The sequence below is a fragment of the Taudactylus pleione genome, unplaced genomic scaffold (assembly GCF_031769625.1).
Source record: "Taudactylus pleione unplaced genomic scaffold, aTauple2 ptg000398l, whole genome shotgun sequence".
In the NCBI taxonomy this organism is placed as follows: domain Eukaryota; kingdom Metazoa; phylum Chordata; class Amphibia; order Anura; family Myobatrachidae; genus Taudactylus; species Taudactylus pleione.
Window position 1 is genome coordinate 751025 of NW_028284800.1, and position 22500 is coordinate 773524.

The 22500-nt window shown below is 45.6% G+C and overlaps 1 protein-coding gene across 2 annotated transcripts in view; it reads right to left on the reverse strand.

Moving 5' to 3' along the window:
• LOC148506659 (mitogen-activated protein kinase kinase kinase 3-like) overlaps positions 1 to 22500 on the reverse strand; it is a 223137-nt gene that overhangs the window by 25981 nt on the left and 174656 nt on the right. For both annotated transcript variants that reach the window (XM_088446422.1, XM_088446421.1), the window contains exons 5-7: positions 7644 to 7743; positions 780 to 890; positions 499 to 613 (exon numbers count right to left, since the gene is read on the reverse strand). In XM_088446422.1, coding sequence (XP_088302548.1) covers positions 499 to 613; positions 780 to 890; positions 7644 to 7743 — 326 coding nt within the window. The remainder of the gene's footprint in view (positions 1 to 498; positions 614 to 779; positions 891 to 7643; positions 7744 to 22500) is intronic.

Consider the following 22500-nt stretch of genomic DNA (forward strand, 5'->3'; position numbering starts at 1 on the left):
CGCATTCCTAGGTACACACTGTTGTAATCAACCCCAGCATGCACCCGATAAGGGGTGGGATGTACCGCATTGCGGATGCGATGCTTAGTACATCACATCCTTTTACTTTTATATGATGTTTGGGAGATTTATCAAAACTTGTAGAGCTATAAAGTGGAGATGTTGCTCACAGCAACCAATCAGCTTCTGCCACAGCTTGTAAAATGACAGAAGCTGATTGGTTGGTATGTGCAACTTCTATACTTTATCTCAACCAAGATCTGATAAATCTCCCCCTTAGTTCCTGTAATGTTTTCCGCAGTTCCAAGCACTCCATAAAGGGTGATTCAACTGCGGGCGATGGCTGCAAAGTGCGGTCAGAACGCCAATTTTCCAATTTTACCCAAAGAGTTAAGCAGGAAAGCTGTCAATGTTGGGGTACCATATTCTACCGTAATGTCCGCAGCTGAACACATCACACTGAATTGAATACAGGACTATGAATACTGTAGTACTTACCTGTAGAGCACTTCCTGCTCTTTCCAGAATCTTTATACAGAGAGCCCAATATGTCTCCCATGGATTTTGATATCCTCATTTCATGGTGTTGCCTTGATCCAATTGGCTGGAGGTACTGTGAGTGACAAGACAAGACCAGGTTACTGCAGTCATTTAAAACACTATGTAATGGTCTACGTTTACATGGTCATTAATCATTAAAACAACTCATTTGTGAAATAATAAATAACAGGTTTATATATTTTCATTTATAGCCCACAGAGGGCAGAAACTTTACTCACTATGTTTTTACTTGGCACTTTCGCTATTATCTTCAAGTTCTTGTGAGAACATATGTCCATGTTTTCTAATGCTTTGTCCAAGTCATTCTGGGACTTGAGGGGGACAAGGAGCTGTAAACATATCAGGAGAAATTGTTTTTAAACCCTTTATCCAGCAACATCACAGTTTTATAGCTCTATTTAGTCTATTCCAGTTCAGTGAGAATTTAGCTTTGTGACTTTTACATCCTGTGAAATTGCTGCTACACCAGCAGAGGGCGCTGCAACGAAATAAAACTCCTGAAACTCAACTCATATCTTGAAACCGCCAATGGAGGAAAAAAAACATGTACCGTGTGAGAATTATTACTATCATATTACAAGCCAGGTACTGCTATCTGGAAAATGTCTGCTAATGCCAAGATAACTTTCCCTGCACTATTGCCAAAATGTGCCACAAACAGCAACTAAGTGTATGCTAAACTAGAACAAATATTTTATTATTTCATGTGTTGCTATTACTAATATAAAACAAATGGTGAATTAGTGCTCACGAATAAACTGTAAATGTGTTTAGTAATCTTGCTGGCAACATTTTCTGCTCTGTTTATATATTACGGCTTCACTTTGTAAGAAATCAGCCACATAAGGTGTCTGTTTTCCAGGTATATAAATGATATGGTGTAGCTACAGCAGGCTGTCTGTTGCAACGTGGCATCTGTAATGTGGACTGCCAGGTAAAGCTGGTTACACACTAACAGATACATTGGCCGATCAATTGACCGGCCAATGTATCTGCTGCCTGTCGGGCAGTGTGTACCCGCGATATGTCGGTGAACGTCGGCGTTCACCGACATATCGCATTGGCTGTGCTGCACAGCCGATGGACTGATACACAGCGGCAGCCGCGAGGAGGGGGCGAGACATGCCCACCGGGACACGCACCCTGGTCGTCGGGACCTGCGGTCAGGCACAGATAATGGTTATTCAGTGTGTATGAACAACCATCATCTGCAGATCACTCGATCTGCAGATATATCTGTATAGCGTGTACCCACCTTAAGGGTAACACTATAATGATGTGTGTAGTGGACCGACCGCCCCCAAACAGCTAATATCCAGAGAATAGATTTCAATTTGCAAGCAATGAATTACATCACTGGGGTAGATTTTACAATTATCTACACACAGTTCATTAATGTCTTTGTTCTACAAAGGAGACAATAACTACAGGGTTCTATCTACCTCCCTATAGAAGCACTCGCCCTGAGCTAGGAATATTAATTGGACAGCGCCAAGGAGTGTAGCAGATAAAACCAGCATGGCCTCGGAGACTGGCACGGCTGGTGTATTGGAAGGATTGACTATTTGTGGGAGCTGCAATTCTCATGTCTGTGCACTAACCTGAGCAAGCAACAAGAACCATTAAGAACCGATAGCAGAATTAATATTCCTTCAGTGCCACAGAATGGATAACAAAATCCACGAGCCCCCCACCCCAAAATGTCAGAATTCTTTCAGTGGCCAGTGAAAATCTGCACCCTATAAATTTTCCTTGTAAGAAGTTAAAAATACTGCCAATGGTTTACTACAATAAAAAATACTAAAATATGTCGTTAATGAACTGGCAGATGCAAAACTTAGTGAAGGCTAATTTAGTGAAATGCTGTTAGCATTCAAACAAGCTCAGATCAATTGCAAGATCTTCTAATCTATTAATCAGACCAACAATCAACCAATCACTACTGTCACATGCATACGCTTACTGAGATCTGCGGCCTATCTGATTTGGCTCCTAAATCTGAATATCCTAATTTGACCTCTCCTTACCTATTGCCAATAATAAGATAACTCTGCTGTGCAAAGCAAGACAAATCTTTCACAGACATGCAGCTTCTGTGGATTGTTTTTTTAGAGCTTGAGGATCGACATATTAGCAGATCTTATACAGAGTCCAAGATCTATGAATGTGTCTGTCTAGATTTGTAGACTGAGTGCAGAACACATCATCAGACACAGAGGAATTGCTGTCAAATCTACTGTGCCATTTTATGGAGGATATTTGAAAGATGCCAAGTTATTGGACCCTTCAGTGAAATGAATTCATGCAGATTTGCGATATATCTGTGGCTGCTGGAAGCCTGGAGTCATCAGGATAATAAAAGCAGTATGTTAATACATGAGGCACACATCCCCTGCGGCTCCCAAAAAACCTGGAGATATCACATAGTAAAACCACCCTTGATGAAGTCAAAATATTGACAAAACGCGTTGGGTATTTTGAAATTAGAAGTGATTTTCAGCAGAAAGCTGTATTACTATTAATGTAAGAACAGTGTTTTAAACTTTTTTTTATAAATACATTTTATTGATTTTACACAAGACTGAAAGGCTGATTACTATTTGTTGGGTGATCTTGGTGCGAGGGTTCTATTTCAGAAGAAGAAGACCTAACCATCCTGCTTACCCAGAATCTTACGCTTTATGGAAGGAGATATAACTGCATTTGAAAACGTGGGGAGCACGACTGGACAATTGTCACAAATAGGGGTCTTAGCATCCCTTTTAGACTCAGACATTCATTCATTGCAGTTTTCAAAACATCACAGGGACGCCTTCCTGTGACTAACTGATTCCCTGTGTGATCACCTGGACAGCTAGTCCAATGGCTAGTGACCACCTCCTATTTAAACCAGTTCCTGTCTGCAACCCATTGCCAGAACAAAGTATTCCTACCCCAGTTAGTTCAAGGCTCCAGGCTTACTTTATATCCTGCGTTTGTGTCCTCTGTGTCTTCGTTCCTACTTTTTGGGTTGTGTCTATTCATTATCTATGCTGAGTATCGCTCACCTGTCGGCTTCGCAGTGTTCCCGCTGCATACAGATCTTCTATACATCTGCCGCTGTGTTTCCATTACCTGTCAGCGCCGCAGCGTCCAAGTTGCTTACCGACCTGAGTTCCATCTGCCTCTGTGTTCCGGTATCTGTCTGCACTGCAGCGTCCACATTGCTTACCGACCTGAGTTCCATCTGTCGCTGTGTTCCGGTATCTGTCTGCACTGCAGCGTCCACATTGCTTACCGACCTGAGGGGTCTATTTACTAAGCAGTGTTAGGAGACAGAGTGAAAAGTGATAAGGTGCCAGCCAATCAGCTCCTGTCATTTTTCAAACACAGCCTGTGAGATGACAGTTAGGAGCTGATTGGCTGGCACCTTATCACTTTTCACTCTGTCTCCTAACACTGCATAATAAATAGACCCCTCTGTTCCATCTGCCTCTGTGTTCCGGTATCTGTCTACACTGCAGCGTCCACATTGCTTACCGACCTGAGTTCCATTTGTCGCTGTGTTCCGGTATCTGTCTGCGTCCATGCGTCCACACTGCATATCGATCTGAGTTCCATCTGCCGCTGTGTTCTGTTACCTCCCAGCGCCGCAGTACCTGTACTGCTTACAAGTCTGCACTACTATCTCATCTCAGCTTGCAAGTATATCACTGTCATTTGCCTGTGTACCCTCAACTATCAGTACCGAGCCAGTGTGCTCAGTTGCAGTCTCATTCCATTATACCGCTGGGACATTGTATGCAAGTTTCTTATGCTGTTATACGTACTTTATGCTCAGTGGTTGTCCAGATCATCAGGTTACACTATTGTGCTGACCTTGTATTGGCTTCCCTGCACTGTGTGCTGCTGTCTTGAGCTGGTTCAGAGAAGGGTGCTGATTCCAGGGCTAGGGTTCAGTGTGCAGTATACAGTCGGTACACTGAGGTGTTGAGTAGCTGTATTACCTATCCTGACTCTCAGTTCTGAGTTCATCACTGGTTCCAGGTCTTGTGTCAGAGCTGTACTAGGATCGCAACTTCCTCAAGTTGTATTCTGAATACATAGGACTCCAGCTCCTGGCTTGAGTTCTGAGTTCCTATCTACCAGTACTATTCTATTCTGAGTTCCGGGGTCACCCTTGTCATATTTTCTTTGTATTATTCTAATCATTTTTATAGTCAAAACTCTGGAGTAATAAGTGTATGGCAGGTGAGGCACTGCCTCCCCTGTCTACCTTTTCTGCACATTCCTAATCAAAACACACCAAATTTTCAGCACTATATACTGCTGCACCTTTGTATAATGCCCACATGAACACTCAGGTTCACATATGTATCTGTAAATCTGACTTTGATACTAGCCAGTGTCTCCCAAGCCATTTAACTTATTGCACGCCACTGATACGTATATATAATATATATATAAGTCTATAATATATATACTGTATATATAATTGTTGTTCGCTCAATCGAATAAATGGAATTCTCCCATAGGGAGTTCCTGAGATGGGGACATGGTGTTTGAGGGGCTACATCTGAAAAGTTATTGGATATACTGAGCTGAAACTTTGGCATGGAGAGGTAGAACTGTCGCTTGGTGTGGCATGCCTAATTTCTGGGCAAAAAAAAAAATGAGTAATTGGGAGTAATCTAAAGTTTAAACTGTAGTTTTTTTCTTCCACTTCCTGTTTAGTCAAAACTGTCATTTTTCTGCTTTATACCATGGGGTTTTTTCGGAAGGCATAACGGTAGAGGTAGAGGACGAATTAGGACTTGGGGTTTATTTTGTTAGGTAGCTCTTGTTCCAGTGTAGGGCCTTTAATCAATAAACAATACAGAGGACATTTGCATAAAGAATCTAAAGATTTAGTGAACTCTGGGCCTGATTCAGAGCCGGACGCTCTGATAGAGCGCTCCCTCTGAATCAGGGCCGGGCTTTGTTTTTTTAGAGCGGCCTCCTGGCCGCTCGCATAGCTGTGGGTGACCACCCACAGCTATAGGGAGCGGCCAGGAAGATGGTCAAGACCATCGCGGCCATCGGGCTTGCGACGAGACCCTTGTGGTAGGGTCTCGTTGCCGCAAGCCCCAGAGTGCTAACAGAGCCGAAAGCACTCCCACTGACATCACTTGTGATATCAGTGGGGCCGGCCCCAGACGGTAGGCATTCCCATGAGAAAGCCTCTGTCTGGGCAGCCACGCCACCGGCCCGCCCACCAACACTCAACATTGACAGCACGCCCCCTTTGGTACGAGACCCGGAGCGACAGATTGCCCGTTGCTATCCGGGTCTCGCGCATGCGCACGACGGAGCCGGCTCCATTGTGCCCATGCGCACTGGGCCACCATCGACCCGCTTGTGAGCGCATAGCGCTCACGCGCGGGTCTGAATCAGGCCCTCTATACAATACAAATATCATTCTAGTGACCAAGATGCAATACAGAGATCACTCTTTTTACCAATGTACATTACAGAGAGCATTTTCATAATACATATACAATAATGTTCTACTGACCTGCACAGTACAGAGAACATTCTCTTGAGCACTATACAGGACATAATACATACTAGTGACTACTATTAATTGTCGACCCTGTTCTGGAGGCCATTATAGATGACAGACCTCTAAATCTCTAGTGACTTAACAACATAGACATCCTCAAGAGTTGGGACAACCTAAAGCAAGGTACGGATCTGAAAAGCCAGAGGTGGGCATCTCTGTACAAAAGACGGCGACAGCGACATTTGTTTCACTTATTAGATTCGCTGTGAACAAAAACATATAAATTTGACAACAGCAAATCAGTTGTCTAATGTCGCCTGTGATACTGCAGCATGTGTGTCCAGCGCAAGGTATCACAGGGCAAATAGAGGTCACTACCATGACATTGCAGCCACAATCTAAACATTTAAGCTGCTGGGAAACAGTATGCATAAGAAAATGTTGCACAATTGCCTGGGTATGTAAAAGGGATGTAGTCAGGAAGCAGGTGGTCGAAAATGCAGACCGCCGGCTTCCCGACAGTGAAATCCCGGCATGGGACTAATGATAGGTATCTAAATACCAAAACCTATCATCAGCCCCACGCTGAATTCCTGACGCCCGGCATAACAACTGTAGGCAAGCCGGGCGTCGGGAGCTGAGAGCCGCGTGGGGGAGGGTTAGGTTTAGGGACTCCCAGGGGGACTTAGGGTTAGGCACCCCTCGGGAGGGTTAGGGTTAGGCTAGGGGAAGGGGAGGTTAGTGTCAGGCACCACCGGGAGGGGAGGTTAGGTTTAGGCACCCCCTAGGGGTCTTACTTACCTCATTCATATGCTGGGCTTCCGGCATCGGTATTTCATCCGCCGGGCTTAGGTCCAGTGGTAATTCATACTGATTCTATGTAAAAAGCCATTTAGTACACTAGCTATCATTGGGCCTGATTCAGAGTTGTACGCCATTCACATGGTTACTAAGTCACAATGCGCATGCGTCAAGGACCATTACCATAGTCGCTCATTACTATCCCTGACTGTCATCACTATTTATGTGCAGAGTGATTGACAGTGAGGGAGTGTTTGTGGGAGGTAACAGAGAGTGACAGCAAAAAACGCAGGAGTGTCGCGACCGTTTCAGAGACGTGTCTCACCCTGCGGCTGCGATCCCGTACACAAGTAATATGGCTCCGGCGTCTCAGTTCCCACGGCCATTCTGTGTGACCATAGACTCACTCAGGACTGCAACAATCTAATGATCTGAGACCGATGAGTCTTTGTACACAGATGCTGCAACATTTTACGCAGATACTTCAATTTGCAAAGTCCCAGGTGGGCGCCTCAACACATCTCCTGGTGGCTGCAACATTAGCATAGAACCGGCGTACAAATTCGCAGTTGCTACGGCATCAGTGTACAACTCTGAATCAGGTCTGTCGTCTACAGAGGTAATAAATGTCAGCTGCTGCAGAACTCTTAGGAGTCCATCATGACTAGAGAGTGATTGACAGGTCTACAAGTTCAGACGCATTAACATGGGCTAGGAAATGCAGTCACAGATCTGGGATGTGGCACAAAGCACTAATTACCTCATTGTTTGCATAGTGCAAGTCCATTGTTTGCCCAAAGACATCTGTAACTTTCTGCAGCACATCCTTCAGTTTTACCGGCCTCCTGAACTCAATAATCCTAAAAAGGGGAAAAATAATCATCAGTTACACTTACCAGTAGCATACACACTGGAGGTAATAACACACGCTGCAGTCAGTAAGCTATAAAGGCTTGTACACATGAGAGTATAAAACAAATGCCTGTTAAAGGTGCAAACAAAACCTTGAACTTTGTCCTTGGCTTTTAAGTGTTCAAAGAATGATCTTAATTACTCTATGCGAGATAGAGCTGGTCCATAAATTAGGACAGACGATGGAAGGAGGCTTGACCATGTCATTACAGGGACTTGGCCACACCATCATGGGGGAATGAGGTTACTTCTGAGGTGCTAGGCTGCCCTTACCCCACTTCACTGGCAACATTCCTGCCACGCACCAGAAGCAGAACCGTGCGGTACCCCACCACTGCTGGTCTGCTACTCACCGGCCACATGTCACATTTTATACTCTTAAGGGGCACATCCACTAGACGATCTACTCCCTGTCCAATCTCTAAACGATTTTCCTTTGATTTTTTCCCTTGAAATTTTATCTTTCAGTCTGAACGATTTGCAAACTATCTTTAATAGATGAAGTGAAATTGACCTGCATGTTCAGTCGACTGACGAGACGATCAAACGACCAGCGGGGGCGCGCATTGCTGATCGTTAACGACCAAACACTGCACAATTTATAAACGATTGAACGATAACGATGTCGTTATCGTTCAATCGTCTGAAAATCGTGTAGTGGATGCCCCCCTTTAGTTTTATGTGAGTGGTTAATTTATAGACTGTTGGGTGTAGGAATACTAAGTACCTTGCCACTGTATCATACACTTTTAATGTTACATTCATATTGTTATATATTAAATGCAATGCCTATTATTTAATTTTACAATTAGATTTCTTCTGTTTTACATTAATCTGCCAAACTTTGTTGAATTTTATACCATTATATAACACGATGGAAAGCAACAACTTTACATCTTTCATCAATAACAAAAGAGAAGTTTGGTCAGTGAACGTCTGTAATTTCCACACCCATCTAGCTTTGCTTCAATCCATCTTATATACATCAGAAGAACTGATCCCCCTCGCTTGCCCCTTCATACATCTCAAATCTAATATAAATATACTCTCCTTTCCTTCTCAGATCTACCTCTTACTTGTACATCGTCAAAGGTACAGGTCAGAGGTACCAGGACTACCTGTAGGTGCCACCTGCATGGCTTCACCAGTGCCCCTACCCACTTATAGAATGTCCTAGCATTGCCTACCCTGCCTGTTCAGACTCTCCTGCAGCCTTAAAATATATAAACACTATGAACAGAAAGCCAAAAATGCAGTCAAACCCCGACAATGCAATTTTCAGGAGTATGGTTTCTGCAGCTTGGAACAGGTGGGCAACACCATCGTCATATGACTCACGTGCAAAGGGATTTCTGGGTCATAAACCCGGAAGACCTTCTATCGCAAAGGACAGCTCTTATCAGGAGAGCTGTCCTTTGCCATTTTCTTCATGCATACTGGCAGGCATGCCATGAGCGGCGTGATGCATTGCATGCAAAATGCGATGCTTGATGCATCTGTCCCATCTCTGAAAACCCATCTCTTTATTTGAGCTTACCCTAAGATCTACACCAATATACTCTCACATCTGTCCCAATCCCCACTCTTAAGGGCCCCATACATCTGCCGGCCGTTTCACCGAATCCGCCTGTCGGAAATGCCAACCGACGGCCATCAATGATCGTAGATTTGTCGGCAAATTGATTAAATTCTTCATGTTAAAAATCCCAGATTTGCTGATTGCAATCATATTTTGATCGTGATCGGCAAATCAGTGAAATCCAACATGATGGATTTAACCGATGCCCCGACCCCAGGGATCAGGGAACTGGCCTAATACATGGGGGCCTTTAGCCACATGCACCCCTCTCGTCTCAGCTGTGTCCTCTTCCAATTAGAATGTAAACTCTCATAAGCAGAGCCCTCCCAACTCTTTGTTTCCATGTCTACCAATGTGTGTGTTTTACGTCAGGGGTGTATCTAGGGGTCCCAGCGCCCCTGGCAAACTAAGGGACTGGCACCCCTCTCCGATGACTGCTTCTACTAAAAAAAACACACACTGGGGGTAGGTTAATTCACACACGTGAAGAAATAGGGAGAGTATAATTTGTATTTCTCTTTTTTATATATATATATATATCTTTTATAGAATTTACTCTATTGCAAACCATTATATATAAATTTATTTATGCAAAAAAAACACAGGAAAAACTTAAAAACATTGAATCAAAAACAAACAAAAAGCATTATGGGTAACATAATTTACATATGTTCAAATTGGGCTATCTATATTGCATTACGCTTTTTAACAACTGATACCTACACCAACCTGAGGAAAATACAAATCTATTACACTGACACTGGGGGTAGTTCAAGTTACATGCCTGTAGAAATAGGGAGACAATATATAAATATATATATATTTTATATTTTTTTCAGTTATAACACTTACTACATGAAAAGCACTGTTTATTCATTTCTATATGTCAACAACACAGGAAAAGAGGGTATCACTAACAGACAAGATGCATTGTGGGCAAGATAATTTGCATATATGCAAATTACCTTGCGAATAGATCCTAGTGATTGATGTGGTGCATGCACTCTTTTCCTGCACAGTTGACATATTGGAGTTAGTGAGTGGTAATTGGTATGTGTTGGGTATTGTGGGGGAAGAGATATATTAGGGATAAAAATAAAAATAAAAATTACTCTCCCTAATTTTAAATGTTTCTGATACAAGGGACATATAAGAAGGCTAATACATACTAATATTCAATGGAGAATACTAGTAAGAGCAGAGGAGACAGAAGGAGACAGAAGGAGACCAGGGATCTTTGCTGCAGCTTATGGAGCGTACACACGGTCAGATTTGTCAGACTTGTCAGATTTGTCAGATGAACGATTGAACGATTTGAACGATTTGACCAAAGTTCTGAACGATTTGAACGATTGAACGATTTTTGACTGCATTAAAATGAATGGAATCGTCCAAGTCTGACTGCAAACCCATCAGATGTCAGATATCGTTATCTGACAAACGGGAACGCGCATCGTTGATCGTCCATCGTTCAGGCATGTCAGATATGAACGATTTTCCTTCAGATATGAACGACTGAACAATTTTTAAATCGTTATCGTCCATATCTGAAGAAAAAACTGATCGTGTGTATGCACCATTACTGTGGGACACTGCTAAAAGCAGAGGAGACAGGAGATCATGTGCTAGTGATGTCGGGCTGAAACAGCGCTCCCCCGTAGGCCAGCGCCCCTGGCAAGGGCCATCCAGGCCAATAGGAAGATATGCCCCTGTTTTACGTATGTCCTGCTTTCCCCAGTGTCCGGCACTATAGAGCACTGTGGCACCCTACAAATTAACGACAATACTAAAAATAAAAATAAAAAATAGAGCCCAATTTTAATCCATGGGATTTCACAGGCAACTGATTCCATTACCAAGCACAATAAGCACTATGAAATATGCCTATGCTAGTTAACCCTCAGATTAATTTAGCCAATCTAAATGAAATCTCATCCACAGAGCGGACACTTTTTATTACCATCACCCAAAAGGGTGGGAAGGCACAATATTTTACAGATCTACAGTATCAAGCCGCAAATAGCAGACATCATCTCCAGAGGAGGGTTAACTCCAACCCTACCTGACTGGAAAGGACTGCTAGGTGGTCACAACTCCTAGCACAGTGTGCGACAAGCATCTGCATTCCATACTGTGGGCCTGATTCATAGATGGATGGAATTACAGAGCCATACAGAGCAGGTGTGCAGTTCCATCCATCACAAATACAAATGCAGCAGGAGGTGTCTCTAGGAAACAGACACCTCCTTGCTGGATCTATGATCCAGCGCTGTGACCGAGGTCGCAGCCTGGGATCACCATCACAACCATAGGTCGCAATGGTTGCCCCTTTGGCGAGGCTGTGGTACCTGAAGCTGACCACAGCCTGACCCAGTCCTGGCAGCTTGAAAGGCCAGGAAGTCTGCGTCCATGGACGCAGACCCTGGCCTCAGCACTCCCAGAAAACGGTAACGTCACGCCCCCGTTTCCGGGAACACAGGCCGCCCCCAAAGCGTGTAGCTTGGGGGAGCTGTGTGCGAGTTCCTAGGACCCGTTCTGCACATGTGCAGAACAGGTCCTGCGCAAGCGCAGACTTTAAAACATCGGAGATGTGCGCTACCCATCGGGTAAGCATACATCTGCTGAATCAGGGACTGTGTATCTTCCATCTGTCCCTCTTTGGGGCAGGAGAGTGGAAGGTGCTGATGGGAGAAGGAGAATGTTCATTGAATATATCAGTGCAAACAAGTTAATTAGGGAGAACAATGAATGGCACAGGGCAGGTAAATGGATACAGGACACAGGATTAGGAAGCAAACAGAATTAATGTAAAGACACAGGTGACTGGAAGGAAACCAGAGAAAATCAGTTAGATTAAAGGGGGGGGGGGAAGTATTTTACTTTAAACGGCAATGAACTGTACTGTACATCATTGTGAGTAATGTCTGTGAAGATTGGGGCTATTGATGTGGTATGTGAAACTGGCACCGCTCTCCCCTCTGATCGGTGCTTCGGTAAGTGAGTCACATTTGCCTGTATTCTTGTCCAGATCATTTGCAAGTAATTTCATCATTCACTAATACTGTTATTGTGTCTGGAGTGTATGATCGAGACATATTACTGTCTAACGACTCTGGCATGTTAAGCCTCTTTTTATATTGATGTCCAGTAATAGAATTGCAGAGAGGGTAGTATGTGGCGAGCTGGCAGCACTTTCCGCTGCAGTCCAGACCACTTTTGCTTTTTCCAGTGTCTTTGGAAACCACAATCATGTCTCTGCTATGTTATTAAACCACCGAAGATCCCTCATCGGTGCTTAAATAAATAAAGGTTTCAATTTACCGAAGAATATTTTTACTCTTTGCTGGGCACTGCACAATATTCCCCTTCATCGCCATCAGGCGGAAATGTGATGACAGCAAAGATATGTTCTGTGCGGATGATTATTACTTTTCCTCAGTAACCAATTTGTATTATTGTGTTTACCTATTACACAGTATGCCTGACATTGTGAGAACTGATGTCTTTCATTCCCAGTCACATGTGTGCTGTATACAGATCTGCTTCCCGTTTCCTTCACAAAGGGACCTTACTTACTGTAATTCTACATACTCCAAGGTTTATGAGAAGACTTGATCAGTATGTATTCCATTTTCCTTAAATCAGTCACTAGGGGGTATATTTACTAAAAGTTGATTTTAGTCGATTTTTATTTATTTAAAATCGATCAACATTGATGTTATATTTCTGGGGCTAAATCACACATTTACTAATACTTAAAAATACATTAAAAAATTGTCTTTTAGTAAATGTGTGATTTAGCCCCAGAAACACAACATCACTGTGAATTGATTTTCATAGATTTTAATGAAATCAATAAGTATAGCCCTTAGAGTGCTGTTCAATTGGAGTACATGGCTAATTTAGCTCCCATCATGACCAAGTGACAGGCAAATATTCTGAAAAATTATATCTGTGCTTAACGTTTACAGTAATATAATTGGATATTATTATCTTTTATTTGTTATGCCTCATAAGGTATAGACAGCATCAACACTACTACTAATTGTTTTTTTACAGATGAAACGGTCTTGTGAAAACCTTATAATCCGTTCAACATCAATGTTTATTACAAAAGAAGCAACGGGTACCGTGCTTTGCACGCTGTGGTCTTCTAAAACGCCAGCACTTAGTGACTCTACATTTTGCATGGACTTTATACGTTTTTTGTTTTTTTTTACTGATACTGATCGACACGTGATAAAGGCTCCATGAGACTGGAACCCATCAACTCACTAGAATTGCGGACATGAACGCAGAGAAAATAATGGAAAAAAGGTCTATTTTGTCTTGTATAATGTTGATGAAATAAAAACACATCTGTTCCACAGTTTTAAAAAAAAAAAACTGTCTCTGTCACGGTCCTGAGTCTGACCACAACAAACGAAAATCATCTATACTAGAATTTAAAAAAAATTTTTTTTATTACATCTCTAATACCCTAATATGAAGTTCTGGCCAAAATGTAACTAAAGCTATAATCTGTTTGTCTCTTTTGTTGAATTATATAAACATGTTTATGCTGGTATTATAAATCAATTACAGTTTATGTTTATGGCTGACACGCAACAATCTCTGAAAAGTAAAATCCTCAGCCTCTTACATTGACGGGTTATAGAACATGCCGAAGTGGGAACTTGTTGGCCTGAATATTTTCTATGTTGAATATTTGAGCAGGTTCTCCCAGATATGTCTTTACCTAGATATGAGGCATAGATATCCTAGAATAACAGTACTGTATCAGGATTCAAGCATACGCTTGCTCTGCATTTGCTACATGTATGTAAAGTACCGGGGACACACCGCGGATCACACAAACAAGAACCAGACGTGCCTATTTTATATGGATATTTTGAATGGATATATCTTCTAAACCAGGGGTTCTAAAACTTGTTTGCTCTGGGACCCCAGTCTAACAATAAAAATGATTACAGGACCCCAGCAAGTTACTGCAGAATGGCCGCCACACTTGTGGTAAGCAGACCATGCATGCACAGTAGCACTGAGGGGCACAAAACAGAAGTGAAGTATTTGCTAATGGGATCACTTCATTTCTTGCACATCACAGGGTCGAGGTCCTTTCACAGCCCTGTCCTTGCAAGGAGATGCAGGAAGTGACTGGGAAGATAGTAGGTGACTGGAAAGGCAAAGGGTGACGTAGTAACATGGAGAAACAGTCGGTGAAAGGAGAAACAGAGGGTGACAGGAGGGAAGCAGAGGATGACAGGGAGAGGCAGAGGGTGACTGGGGAGGCAAAGGGTGAAGTAGGAGGCAGAGGGTGACTGGGGAGGCAAAGGGTGAAGTAGGAGGCAGAGGGTGACTGGGGAGGCAAAGTGTGATGTAGTAACATGGAGAAACAGTGGGTGAAAGGAGAAACAGAGGGTGACAGGGGGGGAGAAGAGGATGACAGGGAGAGGCAGAGGGTGACTGGGGAGGCAAAGGGTGAAGTAGGAGGCAGAGGGTGACAGGGGGAAGCAGGTCGAGACGGCGGGAGGCAGTGTGGGACAGGGAGAGGCAGAGGGTGACTGGGTAGACAGTGAATGTCTAGGGAGGTAGTCGGAGGCAAAGGGTGATACAGATGGCAGTGGGTGACAGGGAGAGGCAGAGGGTGACAGGGAGATTCAGAAGGTGGCACTGGGTGACGGAGAGGCTGTGGGTGGCAGGGAGAAGCAGAGGTTAGCAGTGGGTGATGGGGGGGCAGTGGTTGACGGGGGCGGCAGTGGGTGAAAGGGTGGTGGCAATGGGTGAGAAGAACCACCAGTGGGTAGCTAAAAAATGTGGGATTTTTTTTGCTCCCACTCCAAATCCCACACTGAGTGCTCCTCTCCTTCCTCCTCATGCTGCCCTGCTGCTGTTTCTTCTCCCTCCACAGCAATCATCATCTGTCACCCCCACCCTGGCAGCCACGGTGCTCCTCCCCTTCCACCCCCGAGGCTGCACTGGCTTAAGAACATCTGACTTTAAGAGAGAGTTTGGCAGCTGGCTCCCTCTGAGTCTGTCCACTGCTGGTGCTGGGTGCAACTGCCTGTGTGTCAGCTTCTCCTGCTGCTGGGCAGGAGACGCTGAGCACCGAGGTGGGGTCGGGGCTGCTGACTGCTGCTGGGAGGCAGAGCAGGAGACGCTGAGCACCGGGATGGCGGCAGGGCTGCTGACTGCTGCTGGGCAGGAATATGCTAAACACTGGGTTGGGGGCGGAGCTGCTGGGAGGGAGGGTAGGAGATGCTGAGCGCTGGGGTGGGGGCGGAGCTGCCTGATAACTTCTCTGATCTATCAGCCAATGATCCGAGGAGTCTGAAGTAACAGACAGTTCAACTGGTTTCTGACTCCTCGGATAACTGGCTGATAGATCCGAGGAGTCATCACCCTGATACCCATGTGAGTTGTGACCCCAAACTGAGATGGCCGCGACCCAATTTGGGGTCGCAACCCACAGTTTGAGAACTGCTGTTCTAAACCATCCCACGTCCCTGCATAACTCTTCCTATGAAACAAATTCTAAAATGATCAGAAATTATTTTAAAATACAAGCAAAGCGTAATAGTAATCTGTACCTAAATCTCCTTGTTTACGCCAATGGGGATTACATAGGCAAAAATAGGTAATCTGTTCTTACTCATGCAAGAAAAAGTGAATGAATATTTATCTACTAAATGTAACTTGTCTGGGAGGGGCAATAAGAAATATAGGGTTCCTATGTGTACAGGCAGACACTAGGGGCTATGTTTATTATTTACTAAAGTGCGGGTTTTTTAGAAGTGGAGATGTTGCTCATCAATCAGATTCTAGTTATTATATTCTAGAAGGTGCAGCTAGATAAATGATAAGTAGAATCTGATTGGTTGCTATGGGCAGCATCTCCACTTCTAAAAACCTGCACTTTAGTAAATATACCCTCAGGGGGGTTATGTGATAAATTTTGAGAATACGGAACCAGCAGGATATTGTTGCTAAATTTAAAGCTTCAATCAGTTGTAAGGAAAAAACAGCCTAGTAACTGATTGCTGCTTTAAATTTAGCAGCAAACTCGCTGTATACCGCCGGTTCTGTAATCTCTGAACCTATTTTTGTAGACTGCAAAAGGTACAGGCCTATAATGCTTTTTTTTATCCTGTAAATCTTGAAATATGTCCACTTTACGGCCCTTGGAATTTTGGGTACACCTGAAAAGTCCAAACTTCTAGCGTCATAAAACCACCCTTTTATTAATTTCAACTTCTCTTTTTTTTCTCCATTTAGCTTAATTTATGGCTTAAATTAATCTTGGGATTCCATGACTAGGAGGTCTATTTATCAAGCAGTGAAAAGTGTGGAGAAGTGGAGCAGTGGAGAAGTTGCCCATAGCAACCAATCAGCTCCTACCTATTATTTTATAGATTGTACTTGATAAATGCTACTTGAAAGCTGATTGGTTGCTATGGGCAACTTCTCCACTGGTCCACTTCTCAACACTTTTCACTGCTTGATAAATAGATCCCTTTAACACGTGTCAGTGCATTTCATGCTTTTTGTGCATCCCTTTAAACGCTATTACACAAGGGGGTAAATGTAATAGGCTGCAGCTTTGAGACATCAACGAGTCCTGTGTGAGACTGCCCAATGTTTTAAAGTAGCAATCTTTTAGTAGGCAAAACCAGGTTGATTTTGCCTATTAAAAACTGGTACTTTAAAATAGGGATGAGCGGTTCGGATTCTGTGGAATCCGAACCGCTCTGAACATCGGGGATCGGAGTCCACCCGAACGCTGTTCAGGTGTTCCCCGCCTGACTCGGATCCCACTTCGAGGCCGAACGGCAACCTCCTGACGTCGGATCCACGCGAGAGGATCCGACGTCAGGGCGGCGGCTGTGTGTTTGTTATAGCAGCCAATGAGAGTCAGACAGACTCTCATTGGCTCCTGCGTCCACGGAGGAAGACGGTTGGAGCTCACTCATGAGCTCCGCCTTCTGGCTCCCCCCGCTGTGGGTGATGGGAGAGACCGTCTCTCCCATAGTGCAGAGAGGAGCAGACGGCTGCGATCACGGCAGGAGTGGGGATTCAAGTAAGTTTTATTTTTCTTTGCGTGTAAGGGGGCGCTATTGGGGGAACTATTAACGGGGGCATACTACTAATGGGGGCATACTACTGGGAGCACAACTACTGGGGGCACTTCTAATGGGGGCATACTACTTGGGGCTCTACTAATGGGGGCATACTACTGGGGACATGCTACTAGGGACACAACTACTGGGGGCACTACTAATGGGGGCATACTACTGGGGACATGCTACTAGGGACACAACTACTGGGGGCACTACTAATGGGGGCATACTACTAGGGGCACTACTACTGGGGGCATACTACTGGGGGCACACTACTGGGGGGCATACTACTAGGGGCACTACTAATGGGGGCATACTACTAGGGGCACTACAAATGGGGGCATAATACTAGGGACACAACTACTGGGGGCACTAATAATGGGGGCATACTACTAGGGGCACTACTAATGGGGGCATACTACTGGGGGGCATACTACTGGGGGTACACTACTGGGGGCATACTACTAGGGGCACTACTAATAGGGGCATACTACTAGGGGCACTACTAATGGGGGCATACTACTAGGGACACAACTACTGGGGGCACTACTAATGGGGGCAGACTACTAGGGGTGCTACTAATGGGGGCACACTACTAGGGACACTACTCCTGGGGGCACTACTAATGGGGGCATACTACTAGGGGCATCTACTAGGGACACTACTTATGGGGGCATACTACTAGGGGCACTACTTATGGGGCCATACTACTGGGGGCACACTACTGGGGCTTACTACTATGGACACTACTACTGGGGGCATACTAATGGGGCATACTACTAATGGGGGCATACTACTAATGGGGGCATACTACTGGGGGCACTACTACTGGGGGCATACTAATGGGAGCAAACTAATGGGGGCATTGCATAGGGGGCACTGCATAGGAGGCACTACTGCTGGGGGCATTGTGTAAGGGACACCACTGCTGAGGGCATTGTGTAAGGGACACTATTGCTGTGTGCATTGTATAAGGGGTATAAGGGGCACTACTACTGTGGGCATTGTATAAGGGGCATTACTACTGTGGGCTTTGTGTATAAGGGTCACAAATGTGGACATTGTGTAAAAGGGGCACTATTGTAGGCATTGTGTAAAAGGGGCACCACTGTGTGTTGTAAAATAGATAAGAGACACTACTTTATGGTTAATGTGAATCAGGGGCACTATGGTCCTGATTCAGAGCCGGACGCTCTGACAGAGCGCTCACTCTGAATCAGGGCCGGCCTTCTGTTTTTTTCGAACGGCCTCCTGGCCGCTTGCATAGCTGTGGGTGACCACCCACAGCTATAGCAAGAGGCTATGATGATGGTCGCGATGGTCAAGACCATCACGACCATCGGGCTTGCGACGAGACCCCTGTGGTAGGGTCTCGTTGCCGCAAGCCCCAGAGAGCTTTCGGGTCTAACAGAGCCGAAAGCTCTCCCACTGACATCACTTGTGAGTAACACAAGTGATGTCAGTGGGGCCGGCCCCAGACAGTGGGCATTCCCATGGGAACACCTCTGCCTGGGCAGCCACGCCCCCAGCCCGCCCACCAAAGGGGGCGTGCTGTCACTCAACATCAACAGCACGCCCCCTTTGCTACGAGACCCGGAGAGACGGATTGCCCGTCGCTATCCGGGTCTCGCGCATGCGCACAACGAAGCCAGCTCCGTCATGCGCATTCGCACTGGGCCACCATCGACCCGCTTGCGAGCGCATAGCAGTATCTGAATCAGGCCCTATGTGCGGTGTAATGTGAATAAGATTGTACACTGTGACTCCTTGGGCCGTAGCCCACTGTGTAAACAAGTACTGTGATCCGCTGGCCGTACCCCACTGGCTGGGTGGGAGGGCCCAAGGACAATTCCATCTTGCACTACCTTTCATTTCTGCCACTGCTGTGTGTCAATGTTTCGTAGATGTGCTTTAAACTGTGGTGTCTGTGTCACTGCGCCGCAGCTCTGTCGCTTAGTAACCAGTCAGCTCAATGCAACCTTTGGCCAATAATGATGAAAACAATATTATAAGCTGTGAGGTGGTCTAAATTGACTGTAAATGACTGGAAATTAATGTTATTGAGGTTAATAATACTCTGGCAAGAAAAAAAGGCCCAATTTATGTGATTTTATCTTTTTTTGTAAATCTTTGGAAAAAATCCAAAACCAAAGCCAGTCACCGCAGGTTTGGCAAATCCAAATCCAAAGCAGGACGATGAATTAGAACCAAATCCAAATCCAGCAAAAATGGTCCGGCGCACATCCCTACTTTAAAATATTGGACAGTCTCGCGCGGGACTCGCCAATGTCTCAAAGCTGCAACCTGTTACATTTACCCCCAGATCTGAAACCCAGGACCTTAGATATGCCATATATTTTGGCTGAGCAAGTCCCCCTGAATGCTCATCTCCTCCCACTGACAGGTGCCAACATCTTGGTCTCATAATAACCTAGGCACTTCCCTGTAATATATTATTGCTAATTTAGGCCCTCATTCAGAGCCGTACGCTCTGAGCAGAGCGCACGCTCTGAATGAGGGCCGGCCTCCATGAAAATGGAGCGTCCTCCTGGACGCTCGTATAGCTGTGGGTCACCACCCACAGGCTATACGAGCGTGCAGTTTGATGGCCGCGATGGTTGTGACCATCGCGACCATCGAAACTGCGAGCCGGAGCCTGCGGTTGAGGTTTTCAACCGCAAGCTCCGGAGTGATTTTGGCTCTATCAGAGCCAAAATCACTCCCACTGACATCACTAGTGATGTCAGTGGGCCGGGTTCTGACGGGAGGCGTTCCCGTGGGAACGCCCCCGTCAGGGAGGCACGCCCCGGCACGCCTACCAAAGGGGGCGTGCTGTCAATCAACATCGACAGCACGCCCCCTTTGATCAGACACAACGAGCGAAGGACTTTCCTTCGCTCGTCGCATCTGGCGCATGCGCACGACGGAGCTCCCTCCGTCGTGCGCATGCTCAGTCCAGAACATCGACCCACTTGCGAGCGGACAGCCGCTCGCGAGTGGGTCTGAATCAGGCCCTTAGTTTAGTACTGTGGACATAGGAGCTGATTCAGACCGGCTCACTAGGATGCGTTCGCTCGTAGCTGACCGATTGATGCTTTCTGCGCATGCGTACGCATCGCAATGCGCGTGCCCGAACCAGTGCGAGAGATCGGGAAGTGTTCACTCGCTGCGCATAGACAGCCCAGCAGAGTCAGTGACAGGAGAAGCCGTTTGTGGGTGGTAACAGAGGCAGGACACTAGAAACGGGGGAGTGGAGGTGCGAACGCAGTCGTGCCTGACCGACTTAACGCGTGCATAATGAACAGGCAGCGTCATTGTACACGTCACCTGGTTGTATTTCACACTGAAGTGATCGCAGTGCTTGTGGCAAGGTATAGTCAACCTCAAGCCCTGCGATAGCATCCGATGGTGGTCGATGTACCAATGGTTTCATGCACTTCCAGGAGATGACGTGCACAAGTGGGTGTCTTATGAATGGCTGGTGGGCGTCTGCATACACACAGTGATCGCACGCCAAGACATAGTGAGCATGCTAATGCCTTGCCGTGTGCCTGCCTTGCTGGGCGCGCGCTGGATTTGCATACGCTGGGTGTGAGCGAACACATCTAGTGAGCGGGTCTGAATGAGCTCCATAGTGAGAGAAACCAAGCATTCCTGTCTCTTCTCTCCTGGATATATATGTACTAAAGGTCGATTTTAATCGATTTTAAATCTATTAAAAAACATCAACTTAGATGTTGTGTTTCTTGAGCTAAATCACACATTTACTAATGCTTAAAAATTATTTTTTTTTAATTGTCTTAGTAAATGTGTGATTTAGCCCCAGAAACACAACATCTATGTTTATTGTTTTTAATCGATTAAAATCGACCTATAGTAAATGCACCCCCTGGTCTGTAAATGCTACATATTTCCATCACTTATGCCGGGGGAAAATAATATTTTGGGGTGTATCTTGTAAACAAAGGGGGTCAGGATGGAATATAGGGTCCGATTCAGACCCGCTTGCTAGGCTGCCGTTCACACATAGCCTGCCGATTTTTGCAATCTGCATAAGCGTATAAGACGCAGTGCGCGAACTAGCCCATGCGATCGGGAAGCGTTCGCACCCTGCACATAGACGCCTTGCTGGAATGAGTGACAGGATGAGCCGTTTGTGGGTGGTGACAGGCGGTGGTCGATGGGAACGGGGGAGTGGTGGTGCGAACGAAGGCGCCTCTGAGCATCTTAACGCCGCTTCAGAGGCGTGCATAATTAAGACGCAGCGTCATAATACACCTCACATGGCTGAATTACACACTGCGGCACTCGCAGTGCTTGCTGGTGGATATGGTCAGCCACAAGTGCTGCGTATGGGTCCGATGTTACTCGATGTTACCGATTGTTGCATACACTTCCTGCAGATGACGTGGGACAGTGGGCGTCTTATGACAGGCTGGTGGGCGTCTAAATACACACCGCCATCGTATGCCAAGACATAGTGGGCGTGCTAGTGCCTTGCCGTGGGATCACGGGATTTGCATACTTTGCTAGCGAGCGGGTCTGAATCAGGCCCATAGTACAATAACAAACTGGAATCCTTTTGAGGGCTGAGTAACATTTCCCATCATTTTCATCACCATTCCTAAAATGCTGTAAATTACGTTTAGAAATAATTTGTCCACATTCTTGAAATGTTTGGCAGCGTTCCTCACAGCGCGGCTGAGTACGTTTTTGCACAGGTGCATGCTTATGTACTGTACACATTTGTGCGTATGTTTGTGCTATGCCGAGCTGGATAGATCTTTGCTGGATCTGTCTTTGTGTGAAATAGGCATTTTGCGTCAGGAACTGGGTGGTGTGAATGCAATCGCACGGCGCTTTTCTGTCTCGTGGGAGTGTCACTGGAGTGTCGTGGGCGTGTAGCTAGAGCTCCGTGCTATTGGGAGTTCGGGGACAGGGAGCCTGTTTCAGACAGATCTCTTGTACGCTGTGTGGGGCTAGTGCACTTGCCGATACTAATGATGGAG